We start from the raw sequence: 26,913 nt of genomic DNA, 5'->3' as shown, positions 1-26,913 counted from the left end.
AGAAAGCATTGCTGGACTGTGCCCAGATTCCTTCCCCGACGGACAATCGCTCCCTACTACACCGACACGGCAGAGCAGGCATCGGCTAACCAGGAGACTGCTCCCTTCTGTGAGGACTCGGGCTCACCGTAGTGCCGGTCCCTATCGCCTGAACCAGCTCAAGTAACCAGGGTTATATCTTCTTCAAAGCTCCTTACCCAGATCCAGCATGATTATTTTATATTGTACTTTTATGTTTTTATAATCTTATACAGCACTCATTAGGCATGTGTTCAGATTCCCAATTAATCTTACATTGACACATGTGTTTGCCTAATACTTTACTAGTTTAATATTTTACTCTGTTGACACTCATGCTTCACCGGCTTGTCTCACACTCACTCATGTCTACGTAACTCATATAGATCACATCTTATGTTATGCTATGTTCTCTCTAGACGTGTTTGACTCCCCTGTGACCTAGCTACTTAACTTCAAAAAATGTGTGCAGTGACCCTCTATGCCTTAAACGTGTTCATATGTGTATTTTACCAATCTTGTACCTGCTGTTGGGGCATGGCAAGAGCTTGTGTTAACTATTTGCACCACAAAAATAAAGAATTTAAAAAAAAAAAATTATTTGTAGTTTAGATTGGTTGATACTTACTTCACAATAAATTCTGTTTTTGTGTAAGATATAAGGGGATGATATTTAAGGAAAGGGGTGGGGTTGATAGAAAACCATAGGGGCCTGTTATGGGTGTGATATCTTTACCTGGTCCAGTGGCACTCCAGGAATGCAGAATAATAAACCAAAAATGGGAGGCAGACGGAGAACATCCACAGAAGGAATGTGGGGAGGAACTGAGTGATCACTGGATTCTGTGGGAAAGAGAGTGAGGGTAACCGTGAAACCGGAGAACGGTGAGAGTGAGACATTCAGGGTGAGGGGGAAGAATGAATGGAGTGTAAGATGGGGAAAATTTTTGGGAAACATTATGAACAGGAGATGAATGGACAGACAGCAAGAGTGAAAGGGAGATGAAGGTTCAGACAATGAGAGTAACGGGGATATGAAGGGTAAGTGTGTGGGTGAAGGGGGAGTAAAAAGAACAGACGATGAGAATGGGGGAGGAGGGAGAAGAACACAAGATGGTCTGAGTGACGTGCAGAAGACAAGGCGAGAGTGAGGGGAAGTAAAGGATAGATGGGTAGTTGAGATGGGGGACACCGGAGTTGTCAACAAGATACAAGGAGGTAGATAGCAGAAGAAGCCTGTCAAGGGCAAGAATACCCCAAACACTCCTCACATGCAGGCTTTCCACTGGATTGGTGACATTGAATCTGTCCATGGTGCTCACGATGACAGCAGGTGTAGTGAGAAAAAAGAGGAGCAGGAACAAGGCCAAATTTAACGCTGCAAAGCGAAGCCACCAGACCGTCCCACTCACCGCCAGATTCTCCCTGTTGGGCACAGTGTTCAAAGTAAAAATTATTAGTGTTATACGTGTGTATCATCAGTAAGATTCCCATAGTATCAGGAAAGATCCTGCCGACAATGTGGTCAGAGTTTGAGGTATCGTACCAAATGATATCAATTGGTGCAGGAGCGTATTGCACTTCCCACTGGTGAGACTGGAGTATCGGCGTGACCGAGGATTGCTGGGGGGCCCGGCGGCAGTGGGGGCGGCTGTAATCCTGTATAATCCTGAAAGGAGGGAGAGCCTTCACAATTAGATTCATTCCACCCAAATTGCCAGTTACAGAAATTCAACTAATTTCTATTAGGTTACATTGTTCCATCTCTATTTTGCTTAAATCTCCTCCTTAACATTAAAGGGACACTATAGTCACCTGAACAACTTTAGCTTAATGAAGCAGTTTTGGTGTATAGAACATGCCCCTGCAGCCTCACTGCTCAATCCTCTGCCATTTAGGAGTTAAATCCCTTTGTTTATGAACCCTAGTCACACCTCCCTGCATGTGACTTGCACAGCCTTCCATAAACACTTCCTGTAAAGAGAGCCCCCTTTAGGCTTTCTTTATTGCAAGTTCTGTTTAATTAAGATTTTCTTATCCCCTGCTATGTTAATAGCTTGCTAGACCCTGCAAGAGCCTCCTGTATGTGATTCAAATTCAATTTAGAGATTGAGATAAAATTATTTAAGGTAAATTACATCTGTTTGAAAGTGAAACCAGTCGTTTTTTTCATGCAGGCTCTGTCAATCATAGCCAGGGGAGGTGTGGCTAGGGCTGCATAAACAGAAACAAAGTGATTTAACTCCTAAATGACAGTGAATTGAGCAGTGAGATTGCAGGGGAATGATCTATACACTAAAACTGCTTTATTTAGCTAAAGTCATTTAGGTGACTATAGTGTTCCTTTAACCATGTCTGATAATAAAGTAGATTTGCCACCTCACACATATTTTTCCTGACTGCTAGAATTCCACTTACTATCAGGATACTAGTACTGCTAGTAGTAAATAGATTTATTCAACCACAGCGATTAGTTAATTAAATTTCTTCTGGTAGACCTCCAATTCTACAAACAGCTGGCCGGCACAATTAACGCACCCCCCAATAGTGCATGGAATGTAAAGCTTTCATGGAAAACGTGGTTGAAGTAGTAACTCGAACGCTATAAGTAGTAGAATGCGGGTGGAGTATTTGATGGAGCCTGACAGTGATACAGATGGGAGGTCTCTTCACACTAAGCTGCATGCAGTTTACACAGTTCTAGCCACGTACACTGCAGTCATTCTCTCATCCTGGAAGGTAATAAACGCCATCCCCAGTCTCTTTAACATGACCCGGTTCCGTTCAGCAGTAAACTCATCAGTCAATTTCTCCTCCAGCTCTGCGTAATACTGTTCAGCTTCTACCTGTAGACATCAGAGAAATGTCAGAATATTTTATTTCCACATTCGACAGAGACGCACACAGATCACAGAACATGTGGGTCAATGTTAGATTGGGAGCAGTGGAGAAAAGAATGCGCAATGAACGTAAACCGAAAAACCACCACCACTGGGTGAACTGGAGAGACCAGAAATTAATTACAAGAGAGAAAGGAAATAAGAAGGCTCATATCCAGTGCCAACTCAGACAGACCCACCGGCCCACCATCCCTCCCCGATTTAGAATAAACTGAAGGAAACCTCGTTCTCACCTGTTTAAACCCCCAACAGTCACAGCGACACAATCGGGCAAGTGGGTGAGTTTTCATCATTAGTTTTCCTTCTTTTTGAGCTCGTCCAGCAAAATACATGCGTCCATTCATAGCCTTGCGTCTGGGGAGTGACAAACAGAACATATCAAGTTCGGAACGAGCGCTAGACTTGTGCACGGCAGGATTGATCCTTTTGGCCAAATCATTTTTCCCAAAACTGAAATTTTGTTTCGACGCACGCTTTCCTGTAACCGTTCGATTTGGCTGAACATCGTCCATGAAAACTATTTAGAGAAAACATTTAGCCAAACTAAAAAGGGTATGAAAATGGGCCAATCAGTGAACTGCAATGCAGACTGAAAGATTTGATATAAAATTTAATTTTACCATTGAGTTCAGCGATCAAGTGGGAAAAAGTAACCCAAGAGAGAAGAGGAGGAGTGGAAGTAAAACAAAAATAAAATAATAATAATCAAAAAAAATACTAAAACAATCCGTATTTATATATTCTATATACTTGCTAAATATATAAATATAATATTTTTGGTCTCTTCTCACTTGATCTATCAATAAAATCAACATTTAGTGACTGTTCCCTAAACATCATCTTTTTTCCCCCATCAATGATCTTTTTTTGGTGGTACTGGCAGGACTCTGAATAGCGAGTATTCGCACACTGTGCTAGTAATTTGCTCGGGTAGAACGTACATATGGTGCTTCGCAGATACAAAATTTGGCCGAATAGGCAATTGGCCTGAATATGGCGGACTCAGAATGCACAAACCTATTAAGCTCTAGCATGCCACCCAAATGTCCATATTTAGTAGGGACAGTCGAAATGTTGAGACTAAATACACTTGTCCCTCTTTTCTGCCCTATTGTCCCTCAATTGAGGCAACATATCTCTGGTAATGGATTATACTGGGTGCTATCAGCACACAGCATATAGGTGTGTATGAAGAATGTATATTATTATTATTATTTTATTATTTATATAGCGCCAACAAATTCCGTAGCGCTGTACAATGGGTGGACTAAAAGACACATAATTGAGATCAGACCACTGGACGTACAGGAACAGAGGGGGTTGAGGGCCCTGATCAATGAGCTTACATGCTAGAGGGAGTGGGGTATAGTGACACAAAGGGTTAAAGTAGGGGAATTAAATAGTTTGTTAGAGAAGGGTTTATTGAGTGCTTGGTAGGTCATTTTTGACAGTTGCAGGAAAGGAGTCATGGGGTGGGGGATGAGAAACCTGCTGACAGTTTAATTGATACGCTTTAATGAAGAAGTGAGTTTTCAGAGATTTTTTGAAGGAGTGGAGGCTGGGTGAAAGTCTGATTGAGGAGGGAAGGGAGTTCCACAGAGTAGGTGCCGCTCTGGAGAAGTCTTGAAGGCGAGCGTCAGAGGTGGGGATCCGGGCAGAGGATAGGCGTAGGTCTTAGGCTGAGCGCAGGGGTCTCGACGGGACATACTTGTGTATGAGGGAGGATAAGTATGTTGGAGCAGCATTATGTAGGGATTTGTAAGCAAGCGCCAGAATTTTGAATTGGGCCCTATATCTAACTGGAAGCCAATGCAGGGACTGACAGAGCGTGGAGGCGTGGGAGGTGTGACCGGACAGGTAAATAAGCCTCGCAGCCGCATTCGTTATAGATTGCAGCGGTGCAAGCTGGGAACATGTAAGACCGGTGAGAAGGGGATTGCAATAGTCAAGGCGAGAGAGAACAACAGCATGAACCAGTACCTTAGCCGCGTCCGGCGTTAGATATGGGCACATGCGCGCTATGTTCTTGAGTTGGAAGCGACAGTATATTATACAGGCTGCTATCGGCACACAGTGTATAGGTGTGTATGAAGGCAGTATATTATACAGGCTGCTATCGCCACACAGTGTATAGGTGTGTGTGAAGGCAGTATATTATAGTGGATGCTTTCAGCACACCGTGTATAGGTGTGTATGAAGGCAGTATATTATACAGGACATTCTGATACCGGAAGCCTTTACCTTGCTTACTGTCCCTGATTTTTAAAATGTTTTTTATTTTTTTTCAGTTAAATCAAGGAGGCTAGAGAAAGGGGTTTAAAAAAGTGTAGCATACAATACAACATATGCTTTTCATGAAACCTTAATAACGATATGTCCTAATATAGAAGTTACTTGTGTACATATGTATCCAGATATATTTAGTCATTTGCAGTATTTAGCTCAGGAAGAATGTTGACGGTATAATTTTAACAAAAATTTCATTAATTGTTAACTAAAATATATATTCCCTCGAGTATGTGCCCACCAATAACCCCAAATGTGCCAATTTTGTGTCGCTCACCTCTCCGAGTCCAATTTTATCAGCCTCCTGACATCAAAGCAGAACTGGACATCAGTCACCGTGCAGCTGGGGTATGCCTCACTGTGACACAAACATTGGTTTAGTTACAATCACACTTCCAGCTGTCAAACAAGAGGAAGTTTTGCTTAAGGTAAAATCACCCTACTTCTGCGGGGAGAGAATTTGTTCCATCCACTCAGAAGAATTGGTGTAGCCACTAAATGTGCTGCTTAGTCAGGCCTCTGATAAGGGTTTGTCCCCTGTTCTTCCTCTCTTACATTGTGAACTATTTTACAACAAGTTTAAATTAATACAAAAGAAGGAACTCACTGGAAATGTTTAACGAGAAGAGAAGTATCTGAGATGTCCTGGGGAATATGACTGACCATCAGCGTTCTTGCCACCTGCAAAATAAAACAAAACATGTAACCATATGTCCACAGATTGCACCCTGATAACTTAGTGATTTCTGTGCCACACTAGGACTCATATCATAATAAGTTGAGTTGGCCCATTGTTAAACAGGATTAACTTTTTGTATGCGACCAATTGGTACAAAATATTTATATTTAAGTGGAATGCATGAGGATGCCACAGAAGGGATCACTTGTTGCTGGACTCTTACCTTGTCATCCTCCTTGCAGTGTAAAGAGGCCGAATGATGCCGCATACTCAGAGCGGTGAACACAAAGTACAGAAACGCAAACACGCTGTGCACCCACAAAAACCGGTCCCTGAGGATTACATAAAGCAAGTTATAGGAGCAAGTTATCCAGCCGTAGGTTCTCCGGGGTCAAATACACTCATACTCACTGTGTGGGAACGTTGACAATGGTGGCACGACCAAACTGAGCCGGACTGTGACCTGCAGACACAGAGACAAAGTGACAGCTCGTGATTAGGTTGGAGCGCTTTGAGGTTATAATGTATAAGTGTAACAAAATATGTGGGTATTTGAATATGTGGGCAACATGGCAGTAATGGTAATGGGTTCCTTTATTGTCATGAGTTGAAGAAAAACAATAAGTAAGGCACTCACAAATATCATATTTAAGTTAGCAGGATTAAGACTTATTTCAATCACTTTTGTTTATGCAGCCCTCGTTACACCTCCCCTGGTTGTGACTGACACAGCCTGAATGAAATCAACTGCATAAAAACAACAGTTTTTTATCTTCTGCTCTGTAAATGTAACTTTAATTACATACAGGAGGCTCCTGCATGCTCTAGCAAGTTATTAACAGAGCAGAAGATACGAAATTCTGAATACAACAGAATTTGCAATAAAGGAAGTGCACACATTAGATCTCTATTTACAGGAAGTGTTTAGGAAGGCTGTGTAAGTGACATGCAAGGGCTGCATAAACAACGTTATTTTACTCCTAAATGGCAGAGAATTGAGCAGTGAGACTGCAGGGTATGATCTATACACCAAAACGGCATCATTAAATAAAGTTGTTTTGGTAACTATAGTGTTTCTAACATATTCCATTTGCCAAGAAAAGGATAACACAGATAGGAGTCCAGAGGAAGCATAGCATTCCCCAGGTAAGTTGTCAAACCATTCTTAAATTGTTTAACAACTTACACTGGTGGTACCGGGATACACCTGGCACTATAAGCATTACAGTAAGCTTTAGTGGTTACAGTGCTTAAAGTTTTCTTTTAACAGCTGCTATTCTTCCAAGCTAGGAGGTGCGCCTATGACTATTTGTGAAGGTATTTCCACAAAAAAAGGAAGTTTTCAATTGTATAGGCTGGGCAATAAATTGGTGACTTTAAGCCTTAAAATCAAGGGATAATCTATCCGCCTGTCAAACTTATAGACCTCCTGCAACTGTAATATGTGAGGTCACCTTCCTAGTATTGTCTTAGGCTGGGCAGCTATTACCAAAATCCCACTCCGTTAGAAGTAATCAACCATAGAAGCAATGGGTTTAGTCTATTAGGCTAAATGTATGTGAATGTCGTGTGGGACCAGGTTTGGGCAGGATGGATATATGGGCAGTTACCATTTCTGTCAGGAAAGAGCTTTTAGCATTTTGACCTTTGCGCTTTCATTGAACATAGTTACTATATTAAATCATTAATGTATGTATTATTCTGACAGAGCCTTAAGAGTCATACTCACCCAGCAGATCTCCAGAAAAGTTGATTGGCAGAATGATGGCCACAGACAGAACACAAGCCAGCAGCAACAACACAAGGAGGTGGCGCTGATAGGACAGGTATGTGATTGCGTCTGCACCACATTTGCTTTGGATCTCCTCATCCCTGTGAATGGAAAGAGTGTTGCAGTCTGAATCTTCTCCTTCACGCTCCTACATATTCCATAATCTAGGCCCCAACACCACTGTTTTAAATAATGCTCCTTTAACTAAGACCTCCTAACCTCACACCTTTCTCCAATAACATTGGTTTATCACAGCCCCCCCTCAATAAAGCTTCCAAACCGAGACCCCATAGCATTAACCTAAAACAATGCACCTTCATCTGTGATCTCCTAACCTTAACTATTTCACACAATAAAATCCCATACTCTTCGGCACTGGCCAAAGTAATGCATCTTCATCTGAAACCCCTCAACCTCACCCCTGGCCATAATGACATCCCGTCACCACATTCCCCTCACTGATATAGCTTGCCTGCCTGAGACTGCCTGTCCAAAGCCCTTCAAATAAATAGCATGCCCTTACATCTGCCTTCCCAATGCTACAGCTTCTCACATGATACCTACTGACCATACTCTTTCAGACATGTCCCATACGTCACCCATACCAATAACATACCCTCCTCACCTCGTCTTGTCCAACAATAACATTGTATCATCTGAAATCCCCTAAACAATAGAACTCTTTCACACAACCATGTCCCAAAATAATGCATCCTAACTTCACCTCTCCCCAGATAATAACCCCTCAACCTTACTTAATTCCTAAAAATAAAGTCCTTCATCTTGCCAATCACACACTCTAGCAAAAATGCCCCTTCACCTCACTGTCCTAAACTAACCCGAAAATCTCCTGACATCACCCTTTAACAATAATACCATGCCCTTTTCTAGAATTTCTCAAAATTTCCACACTCATTACAATAATATTACACATTAGAGACTAACAAACCTTACAAACTCCACCTCAATAATGCTCCCTTGTGTTGAAAAAAAATAAAACATTAATGTGGCCTTCTCATCTCACTATTAGTAGACCTCAACCTGGACCTATTTCCAACCATGTACTCCCAAGCCCTGACCCCAAGGGAGGTTCTCACTTTATCTGGTAGAGTGAACTCAGCCAGGAGCAGAATCCCTGTAAGAAAAAAAAAAAGAGATTTTACATGCTTGTTTATTAGTTTTGTTGTGTAGTAGATATGTTTACCGAAACCATCCAACATTTCTTCTTTGATATCCTGCCTAGTACATAAAACACTAAATCTTTGTCGGGAGTACTGAGACCACTTAGTTCAACTCAATCTCAAATATATTTCCTGGTGTGCTAACATCATCCAATTAAGTAACATTACTTCTTTTCTATACTGTATGGTAGAGAAAGTCAGTTCAGCACAGCAAGACCCCTACGCTGATTTTCTGATTGCCATATCAAGATAACCCAACTTGGCACAGCTCACTCACGTATATCAAGAGCACCAAACTGGCTTGCCTTCTTTTCCCGTATACCAAGATTTTTGAACTGAAAAAGCTGCCCCTTCAAAACAACTGAAAAAACACTGCTCCCTTTCTGGTATAATATATTTTATACTAAGGACTTATTGCATATTGCGGTAGTGTAAGTTTTTCCTTTGCACACTGCTTACATATGTCCTGATTTTATTGCTTTATATCAATAAATGCTTTTTCTGGAATTGCTGGGGATCTCCATCTGAAATATCTCCGTAGCCAACCATTGGCACCCTTATGCTGATTGTTTAGAGCCTGGCACGGCTCTGTATTTGTGAGTGAAATTTTATATTTTATTTCCTTTATACTGTTGTCATACAGATATCACTATGTGTGGTTACATTTATTTCTTAGAGATTCTATGGGAGATGCTATGTTGTAACTACAGAAAGTGACTACTGAGAAGTATATATATGTTTCTCACTATAAGTGTTACACTGGGTTTGGATACATTTGTGGTGGTGTCATAATTACCAGAGTTGTTGTTCTATTGTAAGGTGATTGGGAACACCTATAAGTGTCCTGAAGCGCCTAGACACCTTAAACTCTGAGTATTTGTTTGTGTTCAAAGTTCCCTCTCAGTTATACCAAGAATACCCAACCGACAAAGATCCCCCTCCTGTATACCAAGAATACCCAACCGACAAAGATCCCCCTCCTGTATACCAAGAATACCCGACCAACAAATATCCCTCTCCTGTATACCAAGAATACCCAACCAACAAATATCCCTCTCCTGTATACCAAGAATACCCTACCAACAAAGATCCCCCTCCTGTATACCAAGAATACCCAACCGACAAAGATCCCTCTCCTGTATACCAAGAATACGCAACCGACAAAGATCCCTCTCCTGTATACCAAGAATACCCAACCAACAAATATCCCTCTCCTGTATACCAAGAATACCCAACCGACAAAGATCCCCCTCCTGTATACCAAGAATACCCAACCAACAAAGATCCCCCTCCTGTATACCAAGAATACCCAACCAACAAATATCCCTCTCCTGTATACCAAGAATACCCAACCAACAAATATCCCTCTCCTGTATACCAAGAATACCCAACCAACAAATATCCCTCTCCTGTATACCAAGAATACCCAACCAACAAAGATCCCCCTCCTGTATACCAAAAATACCCAACCAACAAAGATCCCTCTCCTGTATACCAAGAATACCCAACCAACAAAGATCCCTCTCCTGTATACCAAGAATACCCAACCGACAAAGATCCCTCTCCTGTATACCAAGAATACCCAACCAACAAAGATCCCTCTCCTGTATACCAAGAATACCCAACCAACAAAGATCCCTCTCCTGTATACCAAGAATACCCAACCAACAAATATCCCTCTCCTGTATACCAAGAATACCCAACCAACAAATATCCCTCTCCTGTATACCAAGAATACCCAACCAACAAAGATCCCCCTCCTGTATACCAAAAATACCCAACCAACAAAGATCCCTCTCCTGTATACCAAGAATACCCAACCAACAAAGATCCCTCTCCTGTATACCAAGAATACCCAACCAACAAAGATCCCTCTCCTGTATACCAAGAATACCCAACCGACAAAGATCCCTCTCCTGTATACCAAGAATACCCAACCGACAAAGATCCCTCTCCTGTATACCAAGAATACCCAACCAACAAAGATCCCTCTCCTGTATACCAAGAATACCCAACCGACAAAGATCCCTCTCCTGTATACCAAGAATACCCAACCAACAAATATCCCTCTCCTGTATACCAAGAGCAACCAACACAACTCACTCATAGATCTGCTCTCTGGTGTAAAATGACTACCCAGCCTTACACGGTTTCTTTACGCAGCTTACCAATAACCCTAGACCCAACAAAAAACAAAACAAAAACAAAAAACCCTCTCCATTGTTTACTCGTCAACATACCAACAGTTCTAGCCCCAGGACAGGCACCATGTTTCTGTTTACTCACCCCATCTTTAGTTCTCAGTTCTGAAGGGCTCACTTCACAAGGGGACTTTTCCTTGTCACTTGGCTCACCATAGAACAGGGAGGTAAGACTGTATGAAGAGAACAGATGGGATTAATATGGAGGAAGACACGAGGTAATGGGTATAGCACAGAAAGATGGATAGGACTTAATTACTGCCACTTGGTCCCTTATACCTTTTAATTTCTACACCAAAACCTCAATTACGTTAGTATACCTTATGTTCATGCCTCCACCAGTTCCTCCACCATAACACTTAAACATGTTGTCCCTTCACCACAGTCCAACCCATCCTTCCCCCCCCCCCCCCTCCAAACAAAGACATTACTCGTATGATGTGAATCTGCGGCGCTGAGCAGGGCTGGGGAGAGAATGGACAAGTCAAGGGCGGGTGTCATGGTTTATATATATATATATTTATTTATTACGAGTTAAGAATAGAGCAGCACATTGCACTGTGTACATAAACTTTCTATCAACACATTTTGTAAAGCAGCACATCCCACGGTGTATGGAAAGCATTGCAGCACATCCCATGGTGTATGGAAAGCATTGCAGCACATTTCACTGCATCCAAGGACACAATCATCAGCTCGTTACACTGTATGTAACAATTCATCAACATGCTACACTGTATGTAACAATTCATCAACATGCTACACTGTATGTAACAACTCATCCACACATTACACTGTATGTAACAACTCATCCACACATTACACTGTATGTAACAACTCAACCACACATTACACTGTATGTAACAACTCATCCACACATTACACTGTATGTAACAACTCAACCACACATTACACTGTATGTAACAACTCATCCACACATTACACTGTATGTAACAACTCATCCTCACATTACACTGTATGTAACAACTCATCCACACATTACACTGTATGTAACAACTCATCCACACATTACACTGTATGTAACAACTCAACCACACATTACACTGTATGTAACAACTCATCCACACATTACACTGTATGTAACAACTCAACCACACATTACACTGTATGTAACAACTCATCCACACATTACACTGTATGTAACAACTCATCCACACATTACACTGTATGTAACAACTCAACCACACATTACACTGTATGTAACAACTCATCCTCACATTACACTGTATGTAACAACTCATCCACACATTACACTGTATGTAACAACTCAACCACACATTACACTGTATGTAACAACTCAACCACACATTACACTGTATGTAACAACTCAACCACACATTACACTGTATGTAACAACTCATCCACACATTACACTGTATGTAACAACTCATCCTCACATTACACTGTATGTAACAACTCATCCACACATTACACTGTATGTAACAATTCATCAACATGCTACACTGTATGTAACAACTCATCCACACATTACACTGTATGTAACAACTCATCCACACATTACACTGTATGTAGCAACTCATCCACACATTACACTGTATGTAACAACTCATCCTCACATTACACTGTATGTAACAACTCATCCTCACATTACACTGTATGTAGCAACTCATCCACACATTACACTGTATGTAACAATTCATCAACATGCTACACTGTATGTAGCAACTCATCCACACATTACACTGTATGTAGCAACTCATCCACACATTACACTGTATGTAACAACTCATCCACACATTACACTGTATGTAGCAACTCATCCACACATTACACTGTATGTAGCAACTCATCCACACATTACACTGTATGTAGCAACTCAACCACACATTACACTGTATGTAGCAACTCAACCACACATTACACTGTATGTAGCAACTCATCCACACATTACACTGTATGTAACAACTCATCCACACATTACACTGTATGTAGCAACTCATCCACACATTACACTGTATGTAACAACTCATCCTCACATTACACTGTATGTAACAACTCATCCTCACATTACACTGTATGTAGCAACTCATCCACACATTACACTGTATGTAACAATTCATCAACATGCTACACTGTATGTAACAACTCATCCACACATTACACTGTATGTAGCAACTCATCCACACATTACACTGTATGTAACAACTCATCCACACATTACACTGTATGTAGCAACTCATTCACACATTACACTGTATGTAGCAACTCATCCACACATTACACTGTATGTAGCAACTCAACCACACATTACACTGTATGTAGCAACTCATCCACACATTACACTGTATGTAGCAACTCAACCATACATTACACTGTATGTAACAACTCATCCACACATTACACTGTATGTAGCAACTCATCCACACATTACACTGTATGTAACAACTCATCCTCACATTACACTGTATGTAACAACTCATCCTCACATTACACTGTATGTAGCAACTCATCCACACATTACACTGTATGTAACAATTCATCAACATGCTACACTGTATGTAACAACTCATCCACACATTACACTGTATGTAGCAACTCATCCACACATTACACTGTATGTAACAACTCATCCACACATTACACTGTATGTAGCAACTCATCCACACATTACACTGTATGTAGCAACTCAACCACACATTACACTGTATGTAGCAACTCAACCACACATTACACTGTATGTAGCAACTCAACCACACATTACACTGTATGTAGCAACTCATCCACACATTACACTGTATGTAGCAACTCAACCACACATTACACTGTATGTAACAACTCATCCACACATTACACTGTATGTAACAACTCATCCTCACATTACACTGTATGTAACAACTCATCCTCACATTACACTGTATGTAACAACTCATCCACACATTACACTGTATGTAACAACTCAACCACACATTACACTGTATGTAACAACTCATCCACACATTACACTGTATGTAACAACTCATCCACACATTACACTGTATGTAACAACTCATCCACACATTACACTGTATGTAACAACTCATCCTCACATTACACTGTATGTAACAACTCATCCTCACATTACACTGTATGTAACAACTCATCCACACATTACACTGTATGTAACAACTCAACCACACATTACACTGTATGTAGCAACTCATCCTCACATTACACTGTATGTAACAACTCATCCTCACATTACACTGTATGTAACAACTCATCCACACATTACACTGTATGTAACAACTCATCCTCACATTACACTGTATGTAACAACTCATCCTCACATTACACTGTATGTAACAACTCATCCACACATTACACTGTATGTAACAACTCAACCACACATTACACTGTATGTAACAACTCATCCACACATTACACTGTATGTAACAACTCATCCTCACATTACACTGTATGTAACAACTCATCCACACATTACACTGTATGTAGCAACTCATCCACACATTACACTGTATGTAGCAACTCAACCACACATTACACTGTATGTAACAACTCATCCACACATTACACTGTATGTAACAACTCAACCACACATTACACTGTATGTAACAACTCAACCACACATTACACTGTATGTAACAACTCATCCACACATTACACTGTATGTAACAACTCAACCACACATTACACTGTATGTAACAACTCATCCACACATTACACTGTATGTAACAACTCAACCACACATTACACTGTATGTAACAACTCATCCACACATTACACTGTATGTAACAACTCATCCTCACATTACACTGTATGTAGCAACTCATCCACACATTACACTGTATGTAGCAACTCATCCACACATTACACTGTATGTAGCAACTCATCCACACATTACACTGTATGTAACAACTCAACCACACATTACACTGTATGTAACAACTCATCCTCACATTACACTGTATGTAACAACTCATCCACACATTACACTGTATGTAACAACTCAACCACACATTACACTGTATGTAACAACTCATCCACACATTACACTGTATGTAACAACTCATCCACACATTACACTGTATGTAACAACTCATCCACACATTACACTGTATGTAACAACTCATCCACACATTACACTGTATGTAACAACTCATCCACACATTACACTGTATGTAGCAACTCATCCTCACATTACACTGTATGTAACAACTCATCCTCACATTACACTGTATGTAACAACTCATCCACACATTACACTGTATGTAACAACTCATCCTCACATTACACTGTATGTAGCAACTCAACCACACATTACACTGTATGTAACAACTCATCCACACATTACACTGTATGTAACAACTCATCCTCACATTACACTGTATGTAACAACTCATCCACACATTACACTGTATGTAACAACTCAACCACACATTACACTGTATGTAACAACTCATCCACACATTACACTGTATGTAACAACTCATCCACACATTACACTGTATGTAGCAACTCATCCACACATTACACTGTATGTAACAACTCATCCACACATTACACTGTATGTAACAACTCATCCACACATTACACTGTATGTAACAACTCATCCTCACATTACACTGTATGTAACAACTCATCCACACATTACACTGTATGTAGCAACTCATCCACACATTACACTGTATGTAACAACTCATCCACACATTACACTGTATGTAGCAACTCATCCACACATTACACTGTATGTAACAACTCATCCACACATTACACTGTATGTAGCAACTCATCCACACATTACACTGTATGTAACAACTCATCCACACATTACACTGTATGTAGCAACTCATCCACACATTACACTGTATGTAACAACTCATCCTCACATTACACTGTATGTAACAACTCATCCACACATTACACTGTATGTAGCAACTCATCCACACATTACACTGTATGTAACAACTCATCCACACATTACACTGTATGTAACAACTCATCCACACATTACACTGTATGTAACAACTCATCCACACATTACACTGTATGTAACAATTCATCCACACATTACACTGTATGTAACAACTCATCCACACATTACACTGTATGTAACAACTCATCCTCACATTACACTGTATGTAACAACTCATCCACACATTACACTGTATGTAGCAACTCATCCACACATTACACTGTATGTAACAACTCATCCACACATTACACTGTATGTAGCAACTCATCCACACATTACACTGTATGTAGCAACTCATCCACACATTACACTGTATGTAACAACTCATCCACACATTACACTGTATGTAACAACTCATCCACACATTGCACGGCTCTAGCAATTTATCAGCATGCTACACTATGCCTTAGAGCAGGGGTAGGCAACCTTTTAGTAGTACTGAGCCAAAACAAGAATTTATAGTCTCTTGGCGTGCCGATCCTATGTTGCCGTATTCTGTTATTTATCGGTGCGGCAGTTGCTTTGAAGCGTTGTATTTGTGCGTATGTGATGTGGGCTGTAATATTGTATATATGTTCATGAGTAGTTTGTGTATTGTGTATGATACCTATGAATGTGGGCTGTGTATGGAGGCGGCTTGTGGAATTTTGTATGTGAATATGTCACATTGTGTGTTTGTTGGTGTGTGTATGTGTGGAGCTGCTTGTGGGGTTGTATGCGTGAATGCGGTTTGCAGAAGCAGATATCTGAAGTTCCTGTTTGCCTCTGGCAGCTCTGAGTGCCATGCCTGGCACACGTGCCATAGGCTGCTGACCCCTGCCTTAGAGTCTAGACCACCACATCATGCTGTCTCTGTGCGTTACACTGAGTAAAAAGATGGGTCACACAACGAAGACATAAACTGGGCAATACAGAGGGGAAGATAGAGACTGGTCTAACCTGTCATTGTCGATAAGCAAAGCTAGACGGCCGTAATCCCATGCAGACTTCCTCAAACATGAAAAGACCAGGAGCAGCAGCTGGAGTGAAAAAGACAGACATAGTGAGCCAGTGATGACACATCCTATGGATTATGTGTCCTTTTACTAAGCAGCCATATGGATTCTGTGTCCTTACACCAAGTAATCCTGCGGTATAAGGGGGTGGTTCGGTGTCCTCTCACTGAGCTCTATGAGGGTGGTCTTATGTTCCTTACAGAGGTTCAAGAGGTTTCAATGACAAACTTGGATGAGAAATTGCTTGGTTTAACAGACAAAAATGCACCAAAACCATTATATTTGTAGGAGTTATGGTGCCTCTTTTCTTGGTCAACTTAAACAATGGCATTTCTTAGAAACAACAATGTTTACGTTTGCCCAAGAAGAGACTGACAGCCACTTAAAATCCTGAAGACCTTAGAAAATCAAAGGCCTTCACCCTCGGTATCATCACGCACAGCATGATAATGCAGATCTCTGCTAAAGCTTCTCATACAGAAGCATCAGATCGGGCAAAGATAATCAGTTACGATCAAAAGAGTGGCTGCTGAGAGGAGTCGGACCCCCCCCCCCCCCGGCACTGGATTAGAGTTGTAGAATTACATTATTTCATTTTAAATATATTTAAAATAGGCAGGCCTTGAATCTAAAACAAAAAAAACGCTGTCATAAAAATTTCCAACATTTTTTTTTGACATTATATTGTTCATCGTAATGATTCAACAGCTCCATCTTATGGTGGAAAAGTATGTGTGTTGGCCATTCACTGATCAGATAGCTTTGAGGACATTTCAGTACACAATAAGAAGAGAACTGCTCTGATTTTCTTTTTTTAAACAAATAGTACTTTATTGCTGAATAATTCAGAAAACAATTTTAAAGAACAGATTCACAAACGTCACCAGAACTCGTACTGTGTGAAACGAACAAAAGATACGGCTACAGCTTTCAACATTAAGACAGACAAGACCCAGCTCTCTGTAATCCATTCAATACTTCCTTAAAACACTTAAGTTTTATCAGTCACGGAGATAAAAGATCACTTATTTGATATTACCTGCAGCAAGAGTCTGGAATGTTGTCAAGAATTGTCATAGGAAAGAATGAGGTTATATCAATTTGTCTACATTTGTTTTTTTATAACCTAATAGTGTATACAAATAGAATTCTGTAATAGAATTCCTGGTTGATGGATTCATTTAATACAGGAGAGATCGGTTTCGATTATTGATCGTTTGTTAATGCTGACGGGCAGCACATTGCCTGGATTCATTTCTTTATCTCATGCAGCGGATGGATGGAAGGAACACACTACAGGGCAGTATTTGCATTTTACCTTGGGATACCATCTTGATAGACAGACTGATTCCTTCCTCCAATATATTAATTCTACACATTGCAGGGTAGTACTCCATGGACTGACCAAATGCATGAGTAATGTGCAGGTCACAAAATAAAACCAAAAACACAACCAAAAAAAAACACTACTTTTGCAGCCCTGGTTTCAACAGGAACATGCTTATGCTTAACTAAATAAAAATGTATTTACTTTAGTTTGTATAATGTTTAAATATAAAGAGAAAATAACAGGGACATCTGTTGACAATTCAAAGTTCATTTAAAATTTAATCCGAATGTAGTTGAAAAAGACTGTAGTTGGCTTAGACATTTTTCAGTTCAGCCTTTTTGTATATCACAAAACACAAAAAAATATACACACACACACACACACGATCGGATGCATTTATAGGACTGGGTGGGTGGTAGGATGATACGTAGGACAGGACTGGGAGAGCGTGTATGTGGGTTTGTGGAGGCTGCTTGTAGTGCTGTATGTTTCTGGGATTGCAGCTTATTGGAGTGGAGTGCCTAGTTGTTGTGCTGTATGTTTCTGGGAATGCTGCTTATTGGAGTGGTGTGCCTAGGGGTGCCTGCTTGTTGTGCTGTATGTTTCTGGGAATGCTGCTTATTGGAGTGGTGTACCTAGGGGTGCCTGCTTGTAGTGTTGTATGTTTCTAGGATTGCTGCTTATTGGAGTGGTGTACCTAGGGGTGCCTGCTTGTTGTGCTGTATGTTCCTGGGAATGCTGCTTATTGGAGTGGTGTGCCTAGGGGTGCCTGCTTGTTGTGCTGTATGTTTCTGGGGATGCTGCTTATTAGAGTGGTGTACCTAGGGGTGCCTGCTTGTTGTGTTGTATGTTTCTAGGAATGCTGCTTATTGGAGTGGTGTGCCTGCTTGTAGTGTTGTCTGTTTCTGGGAATGCTGCTTATTGGAGTGGTGTGCCTAGGGGTGCCTGCTTTTTGTGCTGTATGTTTCTGGGAATGTTGCTTATTGGAGTGGTGTGCCTAGGGGTGTCTGCTTGTAGTGTTGTATGTTTCTAGGATTGCTGCTTATTGGAGTGGTGTACCTAGGGGTGCCTGCTTGTTGTGCTGTGTGTGTCTGTGAATGCTGCTTATTGGAGTGGTGTGCCTAGGGGTGCCTGCTTGTTGTGCTGTATGTTTCTGGGAATGTTGCTTATTGGAGTGGTGTACAAAATACAAAAAGAGAAGTCTTGCGCTTAGTCCCATTACTGCTGGGCCAGCAGCAAGACTACAATACACATCAGCCCCAATATATAGTAAAAACCAAAGAAAAGAAAATGTTACTTGCGCTTTCTCCTTAATCCCTATGTATATTTAGACAAATGGAGGTCATTTAGTTGCTCCAATGGCCATTGGAGGGAATGCCCGCCTGCCAACGTCAAGGCAGACCCCCCTAAGCGGGTCCTAATTGGAGTGGTGTACCTACTTGTAGTGTTTTATGTTTCTAGGATTGCTGCTTATTGGAGTGGTGCCTAGGGGTGCCTGCTTGTTGTGTTGCATTTTGGCAGTAGTGGAGGAATAGGGACTTTAGCGGGGTAGGGCTATAGTGGGAGGAAAGGGACTAGTGTGGGGTGGCCCGTGAGTATAGTTGGAGGAAAGGGGCTATAGTGTGATGACAGGGGTTATATAAGGGTGATTTGGGCTTTTGTGGTGGAATAGGGGCCATAGAGACAATTGGGGGTGGATAAAGTTGGGTGACTGGCTCTAGTGTTGTGACAGTGGCTGTTTTGAGAAAATAGGGGCTGTAGTGGTTGGATAGGGACTATTGTGGTGTTGGTAGAGGGTATAGTTGGGTGACAGGCTGAAGCTGAGATGACAGGGGCAGTAGTTGGGGTGGGAGAATATTTTTTGGGTAATAACAGTAGGATGACCCCATTAGAATCCTTGTGCCCCACTATAGCCCCTGTCGTGGGGAGTAGTGGCAACATTTAGTGCTGCATTTAAGAAAGAAAAAAACAAAACACATAAAAAAAAAAAAAGTCAAGTAACCCATTTCACACTGCATGCATATGAACTGCATGGTACAGTTTTCAAGTCTTTCTGTACAAAGTATGGACATCCAGTGTGTCGCACAAAAAGATGGCGACCTGCCAGCTCTGTATGTGGCACACAATTCTGACATTTATTGGAAATCTGAGAGGAGCACTCCAGGCACTCATAAGGGGCAATATGTAGTTTAGCTTGCAAATCATTTTGGTGGTAGGGCTCTAGGGGTATCTTAATTAGCATTGCTACAGTGATCTACAATATTTTCTTTTAATAATTTCTCTCCATAAGCACACCATTTCTACCTCTCACTTCCAAAGTGCAGTGATTCCATTTGTTTTCCTCCAAAAATACTGTTGTACACGAGTCTACAGTCAACAATTGAAGCATGAATCCTATATGCTGTTTTACCTAGAGCTGGGCATAGCTCTTTAAATTGTGAGTTGGCACTTCTCTACTTCTATGTTGTTCGTGATCCAGCTTTCCTAAAACGGTTTTGCACTATTGGTCTCTTTTTTTGCTTTTGTATTTCATATTTACCACTGAGGATTCACAGCAAGAACTGAAGAATATACACTCCAGGTCTTCGCTGTACTTTAAGAGACTCTTTATATTATTTTTGTTTATTATCTCTCATTGTCCTACTTAGCGCACCCTGTATTTGTTGTATCTTGTTCACTCCATTCTTTGAAGGGTTTGAGGGTTACCCTTCCCCTCAGGTGTGCAGCTCTATTCTCCCCTGTGATCAGTGCCGCTGTTCCTCTCCTATTTATTTTTTCTGTTACATAGACAGACAGACACATAGACAGACAGACACATAGACAGACAGACACATAGACAGACAGACACATAGACAGACAGACACATAGATAGATAGATAGATAGAGATAGACAGACAGACACATAGATAGATAGACATACACAGACAGACACACACACACACACACACAGAGACAGACAGACAGATAGATAGATCTAGAGACAGAGTTAGAGAGGCGTTGGAATGTTGGAGATAAAAGACCAAAAAAAAAAAAAACCCCAAACCCCCACATTGGCTATTTCACAAACCAACCAATAAATATGTTTATTATTATGTTATTATTTTCTTAATTTAAGCATTGCTCAACCTTAGAGGTTCTGGATCCTAGCCTTTTACATTACGTACCCCAAGGCAGTGTGCAGTCCTAGAGGTTTTAAGTGTTTTTTAATAACCTTATACATTGTTTCCCGTTTTCAAAAGAGATTTTAAATAATGTAATAACTTTGTTTCCAAGGTAATAAACAGACGTTTTGAATTCTCTAATAGCAATGCACATTCTGTTTCCGATGTACTGAATGTTGTACCAGCCTTATTCATTGTACAGTCAGAGGTTACTGGAACATAATGGAACTTTACAAATAAATTTGAAGGCCCAAGGGAAATATTGCTTACCAGCCAAGCCAGGAAATTGATGGCGAGAACAGTGGGTACTCCTCCAAACGGCAGTCCCTCCAACACTGTACTGTGTGAGTGTGCTTTGTAACAACGTTCCGTCACGTTCCCTGGGGGATCCACGACCCTGGACCTGTGTGTGATGTCCATAAAGAAGCTGAAAACCAAAAAAAGGATAGATATTAATGCCAAGAATGTCAATCTCAAATCACCACCAGGAAGAGTAACAAGTCATCAAAAACACTCTAAGCACCAAAACAATTAAAGCTTGATGAAGCTGTTTTAGTGTATAGATGACTCCCTGCAGTCTCGCTGCTCAATTCGCTGCCATTTAGGAGTTAAATCATTTTTGTTTCTGTTTATGCAGCCCTAGCCACATGTCCCCTGGCTGTGACTCACGCAGTCTGCATTAAAAAAAAATAAAAAAAAATGTTTTTTTCTACCAGATGTTAACTTAGTTTAATCATATGTGTGAACAGTGTATATACCTATTTTAAAAAGTATCTCCTGAAATGTAATTACATACAGGCGGCTCCTGTAGGGTCTAAAAGGTTAATGCAGACTGCGTGAGTAACAGAGCATGAGATAAGAAATAATAAAACAGACTATGCAAAATAGGAAGTTTAAATATTAGATCTTTCAATATAGGAAGTGTGTAAGGATACTGTGTAGGTCACATGCATGGAGGTGTGGCTTGGGGCGGCGCAAACAAAGATTTGGAGGCAGTGGCAAGTTGGAGACATTAATCTGGTACATTTATTTGGTTTAGTGGAATAAAAATATTAATTTCCAAAGTTTTTATAGTCTATAGTTTTCCTTAAAACGTTCAGAATGTTGAGATTATTTTTTTTCTAAGCAATATAATATTTTGTACAGAGCAGGTTATACAAGGAAACACATTTTGCAAATTACGGATCCGCTGGACAGATACTTTATAACCATTTGGCCCCCAGTTAAATCTTTAAAAAGATCCGGAATGCTCTATGGATTGCACACACACACTTCCCCCTAGGCACCGCTTGCTACTTTAAGAGTCTCAAACTCAACATACTCAGAAGACACTGGCCAAATCGTGTTCTCCCACGAGGGCTGTTGATTTATGCTCTCAGAGGCCCACATACCATATTTCTAGATGCTAGCACAAACACAAATCCATACTTCCAGACACATACTCTGCAGCACTAATATATAACTGCAGCACTAATATATAACTGCTGCATTAACTGTGCATCCACTGCATTAATCATTCACTGCATGCTATTAACTTTAAACCTGGTGAATTAACTCCATCCCAGGTTCTCAGGGACAGCTCTGTGAGAACAAAGAGCCCTCCTTCTCAGAACTCTCAGGTAAGAATGCTGCTCATCCACGTTACAAAAAACAGCTGGGAGGTCAGATACCAGTCACCTCGCAGCCCACTTATGGGTTGCGTGAAGGTAGCTACAAGCCTAGAAATGTCCCATGGCTTCACAAACATAGACCTATGCTCTAATGAAGACCATGTCACAGGTTGTAACAGGGTTGATGTTTCAGGAGGGATAAGCCAAATAGCAAACGATTTAGGTAAACTAGATAAATAGCCAGAGCTATGGCAGCTGACATTTAATGGGAATAAGCGCAAGATAATGCATTTTAGGCATAAAAACCCAAAGGCAGAGTATAGATTATTTGATACAGTCCTAACCTCAACATCTGAGGAAAGTGATTTAGGGGTGATTATTTCTGATGATTTAAAGGTAGGCAGACAATGTAATAGAGCAGCAGGAAATGCTAGAAGAATGCTTGGTTGTATAGGGAGAGATATTAGCAGTAGAAAGAGGGAAGTGCTCATGCCATTGTACAGAACACTGGTGAGACCTCACTTGGAGTATTGTACGCAGTACTGGAGACCGTATCTCCAGAAGGATATTGGTACTTTAGAGAGAATTCAGAGAAGGGCTACTAAACTGGTTCATGGATTGCAGGATAAAATGTACCAGGAAAGGTTAAAGGATCTTACAGGACCACTATACTGCCAGGAAAACAAACTAGTTTTCCTGGCATTATAGGGTCTTTAGGTCCCCCCCACTCTCATGATCCCCCTCCCGCCAGGCTCAAGGGGGCTGAAGGGGTTAAGCTCTTGCCTTTCTCCACCGCCGGGCTCCTCGGCGCTAGGGAACTCTTCTCCCTCTTCCGACGTCAGCTTTGAATGCGCATGCGCGGCAAGAGCCGTGCGCACATTCAATAAGCCTATAGGAAAGCATTTCTCAATGCTTTCCTATGGACGCTGGCGTCTTCTCACTGTGAAAATCACAGTGAAAAGCACGGAAGCTCCTCTAGCGGCTGTCAATGAGACAGCCACTAGAGACTGGATTAACCCTAGTGTAAACATAGCAGTTTCTCTGAAACTGCTATGTTTACAGCAGAAAGGGTTAATCCCTAGATAGGCCTGGCACCCAGACCACTTCATTGAGCTGAAGTGGTCTGGGTGCCTATAGTGGTCCTTTAACATGTATAGCTTGGAGGAAAGACGAGACAGGGGGGATATGATAGAAACATTTAAATACATAAAGGGAATCAACACAGTAAAGGAGGAGACTATATTTAAAAGAAGAAAAAATACCACAACAAAAGGACATATTTTTAAGCCTTTGCCCCTCTATTTATGATTAATATCAGGAAGAATTACTTTACTGAGAGGGTAGTGGATGCAAGGAATAGCCTTCCAGCTGAAGTGGTAGAAGTTAACACAGTAAAGGAGTTTAAGCATGCGTGGGATAGTCATAAGGCTATAAGGCCGGGGACTAATGAACATTTTAAGAAAATTGGGCAGACTAGATGGGCCGAATGGCTCTTATCTGCCGTCACATTCTAAGTTTCAGATTCCTCCCTCCTCTCTGGCCAAAAGTTTTCAGGTCTCAGCTAAGCAGCGATTTCCTCAAGAAAGCCAAAGGAAGGTCCTAGTAGGGAAGGCGTGGAGCGGTACTGAGCAGGGATTAGATAAGAAGTCAAGCTACTCTGAAAAAAATGTGTGACTACTTACACTGGGGGGTGCAAGGGCACTACAACCACTATAGAGTGATGTGGTTATGATGGATGGTTTAACAAAATATATACATTTTATTTTATTTTTTAAAGTAGGTGAATTTATTTAACAAAAATGCCTCCTACTAGAATAAATCAGAATTAATTTTGTATATTTTCTATGTCTGAAATACACACACCGTATGGATAACCAAAATGAATCTCATTGGTAACAATGTTAGTTATAAAGCAGTAGAGAGACAGTGAAGCAATCACCAGGGAAACCCATGATATGTTTGTGAGTGAAGATTGGTTCTTTTTTACTAAAGTGCCCTTTATAAATAATCGTATCTGCCTCTAAACAAAACAGAAAGTGAGATGCTCATTTTGTGAAACTTGCGGTAAATGTATAAATCAATTCAGTTTTCACGATTCCTGCACAACTGGTAAATATTAGAACTGTTTAATTTCTCAATCCTGTATTTGGAGAAGTGGATTATAAAACAGGAGGGATTATATCCAGACTTATAGAAAAGAGTAGGTGGTCACAGGGAAGGGCATCTTCAAAGCCTCTTATCGCTAAAAGACCATGGCAGCAAGGTTTGGGTTTGCAAAGTTGCATCTTAAACCACGAGACTTCGGGAACAAAGACTTTTGTACAGACGAGACCAAAGTGGAGATGTTTGGCCATAATACACAGTATCATGTTTGGCAAAAACCAAGCACAGCATATCAGCACAAATACCTCATACCAACTGTCAAGCACAGTGGTGGAGGGGTGATGAGTTGGGCTTGTTTTGCAGCCACAGGACCACATGATCTCCTCTTTATACCAAAGTATTCTAGAGTCAAATGTGAGGACATTTGTCCGACAGCTGAGATTGGATCATGTAACAGGACAATGATCCCAAGCACACCAGCAAATCTACAACAGAATGGCTGTAAACGACAAAAATCAAGGTGTTGCAATGGCCCAGTCAAAGTCCCGACCTCAACCTGATTGAAATGCGCATAAACAAACGCCAGCAAACCTCAATGAACTAAAGCAACGTTGTAAAGAAGAGTGGGTCAAAATTCTTCCAAAACAATGTGAGAGACTGAGAAAGTCATACAGAAAACAATAGCTTCAATTTATTGCTGCTAAAGGTGGTTCTACATGCTCTTGAATCATAAAGTGTAATTCGTTTTTCACACACGCCTTCTCCCTTTTGGCTTAATTTTTGTTAAATATAGAATGGCACTGTGTAATATGTCATGTGCTGTTGTTCATCTGAGGTTGTATTTACCAAATTATAAGACCTGCTAAGGAACCGATGATAGTTATGTCAAGATACATGAAACTATATAATTCAAAGAGGTTGTACTTTCCTTTTCCCGATGACTGTACATTTCTACCAACGTCATCAAAGAATGCAATTAAGTTAGACATAGCCTGTCTTTCATGAAATCCTACGGTTTCCTGCAAATTATATTTTTGTTCAAATATGAATTCTTGAAAATTGTATTTAACAGCCCTTCAAGTAATTTCCCAATCACAGATATTAAGTTTGTGAGCCTGTAGTTTCCGGGTTGAGCTTTGAGCCCTTTTTAAATATAGACACCACATCTGATTTTCTTCTTTGGCACAATTCCTGAAAGAAAAAAGATCCTGAAAAATTAAAAATAGTGATATAGATATTTCTACACTAAGCTCCCTAAGCACACTTGGGTGAATACCCGAGGCTTTGTTTACATTAACTTTATTTAATTTCTGAAACACTTTATCCTGTGTTAACCAATCACCTGTTTGCTGTAAGGCTTTTGTAACAAGGACTTGCAAATTTACAGCCATATATTCTTCGCTATATACTGAAGAAAAAGAACTTTGTCCTGATCCTCCTTGATTACGTTACCCATCTCACTTTCCAAAGGACCATCACCGCATTAACGTACTTTAACTTTTTGGGGATGGTCTTGCTCTCTTTGGCTATGAACTTTTCATTTTCAAGTTTAGCCTCTCTAATCGCTCTTTGCAAGCTCTATTGGCACGCTTATATTTGTTATAGGATGCAATCGACCCCTCTGATTAAGGTGCTTTGAAGGCCCCTTTCTTATCTTTTATCATTTAACTGACCCTTGTACTAAGCCACATTGTTTTTTGTAACGGACCGTTTCACTTACAAGA

General features: G+C 40.7%; 1 protein-coding gene across 2 annotated transcripts in view; it reads right to left on the bottom strand.

Annotated features, from left to right (window-relative positions):
• Positions 1 to 26,913, bottom strand: part of TMEM63C (transmembrane protein 63C) — a 52,094-nt gene that overhangs the window by 6,307 nt on the left and 18,874 nt on the right. Inside the window, exons 2-16 of one of the 2 annotated variants that reach the window (XM_063439634.1) lie at positions 21,747 to 21,903; positions 16,930 to 17,009; positions 11,468 to 11,500; positions 11,122 to 11,209; positions 8,752 to 8,789; positions 7,613 to 7,755; positions 6,295 to 6,346; positions 6,107 to 6,215; positions 5,812 to 5,885; positions 5,482 to 5,562; positions 3,152 to 3,272; positions 2,731 to 2,864; positions 1,565 to 1,687; positions 1,290 to 1,443; positions 755 to 861 (exon numbers count right to left, since the gene is read on the bottom strand). In XM_063439634.1, the coding sequence (XP_063295704.1) occupies positions 755 to 861; positions 1,290 to 1,443; positions 1,565 to 1,687; positions 2,731 to 2,864; positions 3,152 to 3,272; positions 5,482 to 5,562; positions 5,812 to 5,885; positions 6,107 to 6,215; positions 6,295 to 6,346; positions 7,613 to 7,755; positions 8,752 to 8,789; positions 11,122 to 11,209; positions 11,468 to 11,500; positions 16,930 to 17,009; positions 21,747 to 21,903 (1,494 nt within the window). The remainder of the gene's footprint in view (positions 1 to 754; positions 862 to 1,289; positions 1,444 to 1,564; positions 1,688 to 2,730; positions 2,865 to 3,151; positions 3,273 to 5,481; positions 5,563 to 5,811; positions 5,886 to 6,106; positions 6,216 to 6,294; positions 6,347 to 7,612; positions 7,756 to 8,751; positions 8,790 to 11,121; positions 11,210 to 11,467; positions 11,501 to 16,929; positions 17,010 to 21,746; positions 21,904 to 26,913) is intronic. The other variant, XM_063439635.1, reaches the window with a different exon arrangement.

The sequence above is a fragment of the Pelobates fuscus genome, chromosome 13, assembly GCF_036172605.1.
Source record: "Pelobates fuscus isolate aPelFus1 chromosome 13, aPelFus1.pri, whole genome shotgun sequence".
Classification (NCBI taxonomy): domain Eukaryota; kingdom Metazoa; phylum Chordata; class Amphibia; order Anura; family Pelobatidae; genus Pelobates; species Pelobates fuscus.
Note: the sequence above shows the minus strand (reverse complement) of the source record. Positions and strands in the feature narration are given on the sequence as shown.